This window comes from Equus przewalskii, chromosome X (assembly GCF_037783145.1).
Source record: "Equus przewalskii isolate Varuska chromosome X, EquPr2, whole genome shotgun sequence".
Taxonomy (NCBI): domain Eukaryota; kingdom Metazoa; phylum Chordata; class Mammalia; order Perissodactyla; family Equidae; genus Equus; species Equus przewalskii.
The window spans coordinates 18,967,704-18,980,652 of NC_091863.1; the positions used below are offsets into that span (position 1 = coordinate 18,967,704).

A 12,949-nucleotide genomic window follows, 5' to 3' on the forward strand; every position below is an offset into this window, starting at 1 on the left:
TTTTCTGGCTGAGTAGTATTCCATTGTGTGTGTGTGTGTGTGTGTGTGTGTGTACACACACACATCTTTAATCATCGGTCGATGGGCACTTGGATTGTTTCCATGTCTTGGCCATTGTGAATAGTGCTGCCCTGAACATAGGGGTGCATATGTTACTTTGGATTGTTGATTTCAAGTTATTTGCTTAGATACCCAGTAGTGGGATAGCTGGGTCATATGGTATTTCTATTTTTAGTTTTTTGGGGAATTTCCATACTGTTTTCCATAGTGATTGCACCAGTTTGCATTCCCACCAGCAGTGTGTGAGGGTTCCCTTCTCTCCACACCCTCTCCAACATTTGTTATTTTTGGTCTTAGTGATTATAGCCATTTTAACAGGTGTAAGGTGGCATCTTAGTGTAGTTTTGATTTGCATTTCCCTGATGATTAGTGATGTTGAACATCTTTTCATGTGTTTATTGGCCATCTGTATATCTTCTTTGGAAAAATGTCTGTTCATCTTCTCTGCCCACTTTTTGATCGAGTTGTTTGCTTTTTTATTGTTCATTTTTGTGAGTTCCTTATATATTATGGAGATTAATCCCTTGTCAGATATATGACTTGCAAATATTTTCTCCCAGTTGGTGGGTTGTCTCTTTGTTTTGATCCTAGTTTCTTTTGTGTTGCAGAAGCTCTTTAGTCTGATGAATTCCCACTTGTTTATTTTTTCTTTTGTTTCCCTTGTCTGAGAGGACATGGTATTTGAAAAGATCCTTTTTAGTTCGACGTCAAAGATGTACTACCAATATTATCTTCCAAGAGTTATATAGTTTCAGGACGTATCTTCAAGTCTTTGATCCATTTTGAGTTTATTTTTGTGTATGTTGTGAGATAATGGTCTACTTTCATTCTTTGCATGTGGCTGTCCAGTTTTCCCAACACCATTTATTGAAGAGACTATCTTTTCTCCGCTGTATGTTCTTGGCACCTTTGTCGAAGATTAGCTGTCCGTAGATGTGTGGTTTTATTTCTGGGGTTTCAGTTCTGTTCCATTGATCTGTGTGCCTGTTTTTGTACCAGTACCATGCCGTTTTGGTCACTATGGCTTTATAGTACATTTTGAAGTCAGGGATTGTGATCCCTCTTGCTTTGTTCTTTTTTTCTGAGGATTGCCTTAGCAATTCGGGGTCTTTGATTGCCCCATGTGAATTTTAGTATTCTTTGCTCTATTTCCGTGAAAAATGTCATTGGGATTCTGATAGGGATTGCATTGAATCTATAGATTGCTTTGGGTAGTATGGACATTTTAACTATGTTTATTCTTCCAATCCATGAGCAAGGAATCTCTTTCCATCTCTTTAAGTCATTATCAATTTCTCTCAGTAATGTCTTATAGTTTTCATTGTATAAGTCCTTCACCTCCTCGGTTAAATTTATTCCTAGGTACTTAATTTTTTTAGTTGCGATTGCAAATGGAATGATATTTTTGAGTTCTCTTTCTGTGAGTTCGTTATTGGAGTATAGAAAAGCAACTGATTTTTTGTAAGTTGACTCTGTACCCTGCAACTTTACTGTAGTTGTTAATTATTTCTATTAGTTTTCCAATGGATTTTTTGGGGTTTTCTATATATAAGATCATGTCTGCAAGCAGTGAGAGTTTCACTTCTTCACTCCCTATTTGGATTCCTTTTATTCCTTCCTCTTGCCTAATTGCTCTGGCCAAAACCTCCAGTACTATGTTGAATAGGAGTGGTGATAGTGGGCATCCTTGTCTTGTTCCTGTTTTCAGGGGGATGGCGCTCAGTTTTTGCCCATTGAGTATGATGTTGGCTGTGGGTTTGTCATATATGGCCTTTATTATGTTGAGGTAATTTCCTTCTATCCCCATTTTGTTAAGAGTTTTTATCATAAATGGCTGTTGGATCTTGTCAAACCCTTTCTCTGTATCTCTTGAGATGATCATGTGGTTTTTATTCCACAATTTGTTGATGTGGTGTATCATGTTGATTGATTTGTGGATGTTGAACCATCCCTGTGTCCCTGGTGTGAATCCCACTTGATCGTGATGTATGATCCTTTTGATGTATTGCCGAATTCGAGTTGCCAAAATTTTGTTGAGACTTTTTGCACATGACGTTTTTAATATATGATATAAAAAAAGTAATACTTGCTTTACTTTTTTCCCTAATTTAGGAGCTGTGACTGATGAGAATTAAAGGCCATGGATGAAGATGGACTTGAATTACAACCACAAGAGCCAAACTCATTTTTTGATGCAACAGGTATAACTACTTGGGTTGTTCCACTTCCCACCTACCACATTTGGAGTTGTTTATCAAGTGGACAAATTGTAGACTCTTGCATTGATATACACATTTAGTATCTTGTTATCCTGTCGAGTGTACAAATGTTAAAGTGAGCACATTATTATTCCCCTCCTTAGAAATTTGACTCTCTCACAACCAACTCTCATATTCTTGTCAGTAACAGCAGCAGTATCGAAACCTTAATGTTATCTTCAGTTATCTCATCTTGCCTAGTTATAGCATTAAGTCCTGTTAGTCCTCCCTTTGAAAATGTTCCTTGCTTACATCTCTTCATTCTACTTGCTACCACATTGACAGGCTCCGTCATCTCATTCTTAGTCTGCAATAACTTTTAAATTATTTTCCTTGCCCTTAGTCTCTTTTATCTAGCCCCCAGTCAGAGTACTCATTGTGAAATAACACATGGATCGTGTCATTTCTCTGTTTTCCATTACCCAGCAAGTAAAATATAAACCTAAGGCCCTCCACGTTCTGACCCCATCCTACTTTTACAACTCTGTCTTTCACAAGTTGACAAAAGGAGCCTTTTGCTTCAGGAAGATGGAGCCTTACTTTACTCCCCAAACCATACAAGGAAAATTAAATTCATGTAGTTCTGAAAATAGAAAAAAAAAATTATTCACAATTTTGGATTATTGATGGTTCCAATTATATAACATCATAAAGTGATTATGCTAGGTTTTATAATGTAAAATGGTTTTATATCACAGTAACTAGCTACCCTTATAAATAAAATGTTAACGAGTTTTCCAGTGGACTTGAAATGATTATATTGCAGTATATTAAGGAAACAGCATTAACTTTATCAGGAAATTAAATATTAGTGATTTTTAATTTTAACTTTTCTTCAGTCTCTAAATCCAGTGGGGATATGTTTATTTTTCTTAACAATTTGGGATAATCTTGACTCATACTAGGTAATTTCAGTTTGATAATGATAAATGCAAAGTTATAATTCTTTCTTCATTAGAACATTAAGTATAATTAATGTGCTTGAAAGAGAGACTAAGCTCTTTGGAGAAAAGCGCACAGTATTTGCTAGCTTAATCTTGCCACAAGCAAGCCTTGGTCATGGGCTAAGTGGTAGATTGAAGGGCTATTGCATTTTAGCCCTGATTGTTAACACTTATGGTGTTTGTTTATCTTTGAGCAAGTCACTTAATCTGCCAGGGCCTCCGTTTTCATATGTCCTAATAATAATGATACCTCTCATTACAGTTTTTCAGAACACTTCCCATACATTCCCATTTGATCATCACAACAGTCCTGTGAGGTATGCATGGCAGATACTACTATCCTCATTTTACTGATGAGGAAACCGAAACTCAGAGGTTAAATGACTTGCCCAAGGTCACAAAACTAATAAGTGTCCCAACTCTGCTCTCTGATTTAGATTTTGTAACCAGTGCTCTTGCCACTAAATGCTTTCATCTTCACGTCTGCAAAATGGAGATTAGTGATTTATTGCTTGTTGTTAATATTGAGAATATTGAAAAGAAATAAATATAAAGCATTTTGTAGAAGTTCTATGGAAATTAAAGCAAACACACTCTTTTTATTATTTCTAGATGTAGTTAAAATGGCTTTAAAATTTCCTACATTTTTTAAGGTTCTTTGGCCTTTATTGATCATTTGTGTTTGTTGAACAAAGCCATGTGTCTTTCTGAGGGCCTGGCTAGTGACACACCGTTGATGAGTTAGGGAACTGCTTGATCTCAGTCTGGTCTGAGTCACATCCAGAAGCACTAAGTGACTGAATAGCTTATTTTTAGGTAAGACTTTTATAAAACTTCGTTTTCTTTTCTCTGGACCAGGAGCCAAGATACTGGATTTGTTTTCTTTTATGTTGTGTTACATTATGTTTTTAGCAAGGATATCTGATTTCGATTTTGATTTGTGGCATTCGTTCAGAGTAATAATTAGCGAGCACCATAATCTGTGCAAACTGTGTGATCTTGGTGAAGTCATTTAATCTCACTGGGCTTCAATTGATTCCAACCCTCTACCTTCATTCCTTAACTGCAGAGTGGACTAGAGTAGGGTTTCTTATGTTCTGAGGAACCTCCTGGGGGATTGGGGTCTGGGGGCTGGGAGGAGGCCAGATGGAGGTAGAGTACCCTGTGAAGTTGGGGCGGACCCTGCTCCAGCTAACCTCTCCCTCCACCGCTCCAGAGCAGCTGCTCTTTTATTCATTTTATCTATCCACAGAGACTCCTTAACCAGTTGTCTTTCCTCCTTAACTGTGGCCTTCTAGCCCTTTTTTCATTTATGCCCTGATCCTTTTATATCCTAGATTCAGAGGATTAATTTCTAAATTTCCATAGTCATAAATGGAGGATATTGTATCAGAACAAAGGGGCAGAAAACAACAAGAATGGAAGGGAAGTAAAATAAATACATGGGAGAGATGGAAGGGAGAAAAATGAGTTGAGGAAAGATGGAGCAAGAAGGAAAAGAAATGAGAAACACATATAATGGAAAATGGTATATTTGCCACCTGAAGTTGCTTTACTTATTCATTTTTATAATCATCCCTTCTTATGTATATGGGTTTAATTTTAGTGAGCGGAGAATTCTATTTTCATGAATATTTTTCTTTTATGACTGCCTCAATTGCTTTGTTTTTCTGTTATTTCCTCATCTATTAATTGATGTGGGATGAATACAAAACTTCTGTTTCTGATATGATTCAAAAATAGATTCCCTCTTTATTTCTTTATCTATCTTAATGTTTGAGAAAACTGAGGAGCTAGTCTGTTTTCTTGGCAGAAATTAAATCACATTTACATTAATTGAGGTCGTCATGCATACCTACTTGAAATTTGTGATTTTAATTTTTTTTTTTTTTAAGGAGCTGATGCTACACACATGGATGGTGATCAAATTGTTGTGGAAGTACAAGAAACTGTTTTTGTTTCAGATGTCGTGGATTCAGACATAACTGTGCATAACTTTGTTCCTGATGACCCAGACTCAGTTGTAATCCAAGATGTTATCGAGGACGTTGTTATAGAAGATGTTCAGTGCCCAGATATCATGGAAGAAGCAGATGTATCTGAAACGGTCATCATTCCTGAGCAAGTGCTGGACTCAGATGTAACTGAAGAAGTTTCTTTAGCACATTGCACAGTCCCAGATGATGTTTTAGCTTCTGATATTACTTCAGCCTCAATGTCTATGCCAGAACATGTCTTGACGAGTGAATCTATACATGTGTCTGATGTTGGACATGTTGAACATGTGGTTCATGATAGTGTAGTAGAGGCAGAAATCGTCACTGATCCTCTGACAACCGACGTAGTTTCCGAAGAAGTACTGGTAGCAGATTGTGCCTCTGAAGCAGTCATAGATGCCAATGGGATCCCTGTGGACCAGCAAGATGATGACAAAAGCAACTGTGAGGACTACCTTATGATTTCCTGTAAGTCTTGGGGTACGGTGATTGTCAAAGAAATTTTTGAAGGCTGTCTTTCCTAACTTAATTTCAGGGGTGAAATTTTCTTGACTTTCATAAAATTAAAGTAAATCTCATAGACCTGCATTGTTGTTTCAGTTTGGAGCCTGTAAGATAACTCAAAGTTAAGAAAAGTGAAATGGTGCAGAGTAAAGAGCTGCTTCTCTATAAGGACGCAATAGAAAGATGAGATGTCTTCAGTCTAGAAAGACAAAGACGGAAAGGAATAGAACTGAACTTTGTGAAATCGTGAAGGATGTCATTAGGCTGTTACCAGCCTTTATTAGAATTAGGAACCCTCTTGAAACTTAAAAGGAGTTTAACTTGGAAAAAAGTGTATAACCGAACTACTTATATTCTTGTATATGGATGTACGCTACTATTTATGTAATACTTATATACTCACTCTACTTATATAATATATAAAATGCTATTTATATAACAGATAGCATGGAAAAGAGCTCTGGAACAGGATTGAAACATAAATGATTCCAAAGCATGATTTCAAGTATGATGGACTCATATTAAGTTATTGAAGAAAAGTAAGGTGTTTTGGAACATACGTTAGTCTGAGAGGGCAGCTGTGTCTTCTTGTGACATATTTTCTTGGTATCACTTTCAGAGATAAAATCGTCAGTTGGATAGACCACAGTTTTGACCCAGTATGGAGATTCTTATGCCTTTAGGAACTAAACTTCAGACAAATAAAGACTTACAGACCATTTGCTTAGATAAATTCACAAGACTATTTGCTTTGCTTGAATACCCATTATAATACAGGAATTTAATATAACATATAGTAGAGTCCACCAGCACTTTAGGAAATACCTTTTAAAAGTTCTTGAGGTTTTAGAAATCAATGAATTCTTTGTGTAAAGAGGAAGAAAACACCTTCATTCAATGCATCTTTATTGGGCCCTTACTATGTGTCAGACATTGTTCTAGGTAGTGCAGAAATGGATTTGTGCTAAATAAAAAAAGTACCTGAAACCATTATCCTTGGAGAGCTTACAGTCTACTGCTGGAGAAAAAGATAGGTTACGCTGTGATGCAGAGGTGTGACTAAATTACTGAGGAGACAGGAGGGAGTTGCTGACCTTTGAACTCAAGGATGAGTTCTGGTTTTACAAGTTAAAAAAGAGCATGGGTGGGAGGGAGACATTCCTGGCAAATGGTATAGTATGTAAAAACGGTCCTGGCCTCTGCTGGGAATGGTGGGAACTTTAGGATGTACTTGTATATCTTTGTGCACTTTGTTTAATTCCTTAGAATAAATTTCTAGAAATAGAATTGCTGGATCAAAGGGTGTACACGTTTACAAGTCTGGTTATATTGTCTCAATATTTATTTTATTTTTTTGGTGAGGAAGATTGGCCCTGAGCTAACATCTGTTGTAACTCCTCCTCTTTTTGCTTGAGGAACATTGTTCTTGAGCTAACATCTGTGCCAGTCTTCCTGTATTTTGTATGTGGGATGCCGCTACAGCATGGCTTGGTGAGTGGTGTGTAGGTCCGTGCCCAGGATCCTAATCCATGAACCCTGGGCTGCCGAAGTGGGGCACGTGAACTTAACCACTACACCACTGGGCCTTGCCTCAATATTTTTCCTAATATAACTCCTTTCACCAACTTTATGAGATTGTCTGTTTCCCTACACTCTGACCAACACGGAGTATTATTTTCATTTTTAGTTTTTGCCAATCTGACAGGGGAAAATATGGTATCCTGTTTCAAGTTTGAATTTATTTTAGGAAGATAATCCTGGTAGTAATATGGAATAAGAATAAGCATAGGTGAAGGAGAGATTAGTGGCAGAGAGTAGTTGAAATGGTTCGTGTATGAGATAAAGAAGATCCTAAGTACCTTCATAGTAATGGGGACAGAGAGAGGGAGCTGGATTCAAGAGAGATTAGGAAGTAAAGTGGATGAGGTTTGGTAACAGATAGAATAGGGGTGGGGATTTGAGGGAGAAAGACTTCAAGGAAGACCCTAAGACTTCTACCTTGGGAAATTGGGTACCTGGTCATGCCATTACCTGAGAGGAGGAATAGATTTAGTGAAAAGACAATGATTTAGGCCCTGTTAAAAGTTTGAGTTGCTTGCTGGGGACAATCTGGTGGATGTTTTCTCTAGGCAATTGAAAACATGAATTTGGTGCTTTTGAGAGAGTTTGTGGCTAAAGGAAGAAATTTGGGACAACAGAATATAGGTATTATCCTATGTGGAAATGGATGGTGGTCCCCAGAGAGTGCTTGTAGAGTAAGAGTCAAGTATGGATCCTTTGGGTATTTAAGGAGTAGGGAGAGGAGAAAAACCTGTGAAAATCAGGAGGTTTTGGGAATAGGAGGAGGCGAAAAACCTTTAAAGAGTGTTTTTAACACTGTAAGAGAGAAACAATTTCTAGAAGTGTCGGTCATTCAGGAGAGTGGGCTTTTTCGTTGGGCAATTAGGAGGTCATTGGTATCTTAATTAGAATAGTTTCCATAAAGCATGGGCTGATGAAGGGGAGATAGAAGAGATGAGCCGTAATGGATTGAGAAGTTGGCAGAGGTGGAGTACGTGAAGTGGTTTGTATAGATTGCCGTTTTGATCAGTGAAGGGATAGAAGAGGCAAGAGTACAACTTTTGGTGGTTGGCTGGATGGTGAACATGTGTTGAGCACATTTATAGGCTTATGGGTGCAGAACACAAACCATTGGATAGAGACGGACTGAAGATAAAGGAGGGGCTAAGAGATGGAGCAGGTTCCAGAGAAGAGGAAGGAGGACTGACATGTGAGTCCTAGGGAGGACGAGTGAATCCTCCTCTCGAGACAGGAAGGCAGTTAAGGATGGGGCCCCTATCCATAAAATTGGAGAGCCAGGGATGGAAAGTAAAAGGAGTGGTTGAGTGTTGGGAGCTATTTTCTCTGTGCAGCAAATTCACCTGCTAATGTAGAAGGACCTGCAGAGGTTGGGTGGAAACTGAAGGATAGTGGCGAAGGGTTGAAAAGCCTTTGCCTTATGGGGATGAGCTGGGGCAGGAAGCTAAGAACTTATAAGATAGATGGCTGAACTTTATTGAGGGGCCAGCTGAGATTGGGAGTCTTAAGTTTGTATGTAAGACACACTGTTTAGTATGAAAATGTTATTTTTAAACACCACTGCCAGATTTTCAATCACAAGACCAGGCAACCCAGGACAAGGCTGGAGAAAATAGGGAGTTGGCTTCGTCATGCTTTGTGAGGGGAAGAGGAGTTGGTGAAACACTTAAGAGAAAGCAGTCTCTGTTCTCTTTGATTTCTCTTTTTGTTTTCTGCCTTCTTCTGTCTTAAACTTGTTTGCTAAGGAGTAAAATGCATGGCATTGGTTTGACTTTTAGCTGCACACTATCTTTTGCCTTTATTACTGTTTTAGGAAGTTCACCCCTCCCAGAAAGTCATTAAAAAACCCTGAAGTTGCTTTAGTAACAGTTGACGTAGTATACTAGATTCCTGTATTACAGAGTCCAGACTTGTAAAATTTTCACTGAAAATCTTATAATCATCTTTCTTTTAGGCCCTGGGTTTCTGCTAATTTACATAGATTTTAACGTTCCTGAAAAAAGTAAATATGGATGAACACAAACTGCTATTGTAGTATATTTTAGTATATTTTATATATGTATATATAATATATAGTTTAATAATACAATGATAATTTATTCCTTTCCTTTTAAGATAGAATGTCACATCCAAGCTTGAAGAATACAAGAAACACACACACGAGTTATCTTACTCTATTTTACTATAATGAAATAGTTCGGTTGGTTTTAAATTGGGTTTAGAGATGGTGACTTTTGGTAATATCTTTTGTTTTCTCTATTATACAGGCACTTTGTCACTGTTTTTTCCTCCCCTCCACACCATCATTCCTTTTCCCTTCAAAGTAATGATCATGGTATAACATTTAATTTACTGTTGGCTTTGGAATGAAACCAATTGAAAGCCTTGGAATTAATTAGCATTTTTCTTGTTTCAACCTCCCAGTAAAGATACTTCTTTTATCCTGCATTTTAGCTTACACAATATATTGATTTCACAAGTTTGGGATTGACAGAGGCTTTGTGGTAAGTGTATAGAGGAACTGTGGCCCGATTTTATCTGAGATAGAGAGTGCTGAGATGCCATTATTAGCGGTCAACTTGAATGCTTTTCATAATATGAGAGATGATGGTGTCTCTGAATTCCTATGATATTTATTCATCACTTCATAAGTCAAAGAAGAAAATGAACAGAAGTCCAAATACTCTTTAAAAATTTCAGTAAGTCGTTGAATCTGAGAGCCTAATAAGCAGCTTTTATAAAGTTTTTAGTGTCTATCTTGGCAGATTTCTTCCCTCTGAAGGTCTCATTTAAAATGATAAAGTATCAGTCCTCATTCTTTATAGTGTCATGGTAGTGTATATTGACACAAATGCTCGTTGTCACAGTATGGCTGCCTTTGAGGTCAATTCATCTAGTCTTTGCAGTCTAGATTATGATTCTTTCTAAATTGATTGTATGTTTCTTGAAGACAGGAACTGTCTAATGCATCTTAGTCACTTATGTGTCTTCCCCATGAAACTCTATACATATTAGGTGTGAAATATTCGTTGAATAAACGAATATACGAATACTGTAGCTGAAAGTCTAGATATCATGCCTCATCCAAGGTATTAATGATATATTTCTTCCCTGCTACTGGTTCTTACTTATTCTGGTCAGGCTAGATATCGTGTTACTGCTTTGTGGCACTTAGGAATTTTCTGGCGCTCTGAGAGGTGGAGTGTTTGAGTCATCCACTTGTTACTCAAGTTATTTCTTAGTTCTCCTTTAATCTGAGACAGCTGCCAGACATCCCTAATTTCTTTGCAGTGGTCTTCAGCCTCCTGGAGTTTCACTTTGCAGCTGTATAATCAAGATGCTATTTTGTGAAACATCAGTTTGTACAATGGGGAAAGTTGGAGGAGATCTGGTGATGATGAGTCAGGCACTGCCTTAGAACAGCTGCAGGAAACAAAATATTCTTTGGGTGCCTCTGATATTAACATGATTAATGAGATGTCCCTCTAGATCTTGTTGACATTGCCTATCTTTTAATTAAAACAGTTAGGTAGAAGATGAGTGAGAGTTAGGTGTTCCTTTCTAATCCTATATTCAACTTAAGTGTTGACATAAAGGTTTTTTGGGTAACAGCTTTATACATGTACCGTACAATTCATCCATTTAAAGTGTGCAATTCGATGGTTTGTAGTGTATTCACAAACTTGTGAATCATCACAATCTTAGAAAATTTTTGTTACCCCAAGGAGAAACTCCATACCCTTTAGTTATCACTGCCATCCACCCTCTCCATCCCCTCCAACGAAGCAACCCCTACTGTACTTTCTGTCTTGATAGATTTGTTGATTTTGGACATTTCATATAAATGGAATCCTGTAATATGCGGTCTTTTGTGACTGGCTTCTTTCATTTAGAATAATGTTTTCAACGTTCATCCATGTTGTAGCATCCATCAGTACTTCATCCTTTTTTATTAATGAATAACGTTCCGTTGTATGGGTATACATTTTAGTCCATTCATCAGTTGATGGACATTTGGGTCGTTTCCACTTTTTGGCTGTTATGACTATAATATCAACATTTGTGTACAAGTTTTTGTGGACATATGTTTTCATTTCTCTTGGGTATATATATGAGAGTGGAATTGCTGGGTCATATGGTAATCCTATGTTTAGCCTTTTGAGGAACTGCCAGACTGTTTTCCAAAGCAGCTGCACCATTTTACATTTCTACCAGCAGTATGTGAGGGTTCTAATTTCTCCACATTCTCTCCAGCACTTGTTAATACTGTCCTTTTGATCGTAGTCATCCTAGTGGATGTGAAATGGTATCCTGTTGTGGTTTTGATTTACATTTCCCTAATGGCTAATGATGTTGAGCATCTTTTCATTTGCTTATTGACCATTTGTATATATTTGGAGAAATGTCTGTTCACATCCTTCGCCCATTTTTAAATTGAATTTTCTTTTTATTATTTAGTTGAAAGAATTCTTTATATATTCTAGATACAAGTCCTTTATGAGATATATAATTTGCAGATATTTTCTCCCATTCTGTTGGTTGTCTCCAGTCTCTCTCTCTTTTTTTTTCTGCTTTATCTCCCCAAATCCCCCCAGTACACAGTTGTATATCTTAGTTGTACATCCTTCTAGTTGTTTCATGTGGGACACCGCCTCAATATGTCCTGACGAGCAGTGCCATGTACACGCCCAGGATCCGAACCAGTGAAACCCTGGGCTGCCGCAGCAGAACACATGGACTTAACGGCTTGGCCATGGGGCTGGCCCCTCCAGTTTCTTGATAGTGTCCTTTGATACAAAAAAGTTTTAAATTTTGATGAAGTCCAATTTATCTCTATTTTTTTTCTTGCTTGTGCTTTTGGTGTCATATTTAAGAAATTATTGCCTAAGCCAAGGTCATGAGGAGTTACACCTGTGTTTCCTTCTGAGAGTTTTATGGTTTTAGCTCTTACATTTAGGCCCTTGATCCATTTTGAGTTTATTTTTGTACATGGTGTGAGGTAGGGAGCTAACTTCATTCTTTGACATGTGTATATTTGGTTGTCCTAGCACCATTTGTTGAGAAGACTATTCTTTCCCCATTGGATGTTCTTGGCATCCTTGTTGAAAATAATTGACTGTAAATGTGAGGGGTTTATTTCTGGACTCTTTAATTCTCTTCCATTCATCTATATGTTTGTCCTTATACTAGTTTCATGCTGTCAGGAGTGGGTAGTGAATTTGCAAAATTTACTACCCTAAATATTAAAGACTAAATTTTAAAGTCCAGGCAAAAATGCATAATTCAGTTTTAAAGGTTTAGCAAAATTAATAAGTGATGGTGACATAATACATTCTTATGGAAAGCAAGGGTCCCTGGATATGTGTGCATACTACCTTTTTTAGTAACATCAAAGGAAAAAACTAATATGCCTCTTGAGCATGGGGTCATTCCTGCCAAAAACTGAACACTTGGCTAGAGAGTCTCTATTTTGTTTTTTTGAGGAAGATTAGCCCTGAGCTAACATCCGCTGCCAATCCTCCTCTTTTTGCTGAGGAAGACTGGCCCTGAGCTAACATCCGTGCCCATCTTCCTCTACTTTATATGTGAGATGCCTGCCACAGCATGG

General features: G+C 37.5%; 1 protein-coding gene across 8 annotated transcripts in view; it reads left to right on the top strand.

Moving 5' to 3' along the window:
• The window catches only part of ZFX (zinc finger protein X-linked), a 53,082-nt gene that overhangs the window by 19,329 nt on the left and 20,804 nt on the right, over nucleotides 1-12,949 (top strand). For 5 of the 8 annotated variants that reach the window (XM_070605936.1, XM_070605934.1, XM_070605933.1 and 2 more), the window contains 2 exons: nucleotides 2,173-2,261; nucleotides 5,158-5,727. In XM_070605936.1, coding sequence (XP_070462037.1) covers nucleotides 2,201-2,261; nucleotides 5,158-5,727 — 631 coding nt within the window. In that variant the 5' untranslated portion in view covers nucleotides 2,173-2,200. Of the gene's footprint in view, nucleotides 1-2,172; nucleotides 2,262-3,524; nucleotides 3,580-5,157; nucleotides 5,728-12,949 lie in introns of those variants that run through there. The other 3 variants (XM_070605937.1, XM_070605940.1, XM_070605938.1) reach the window with 2 other exon arrangements.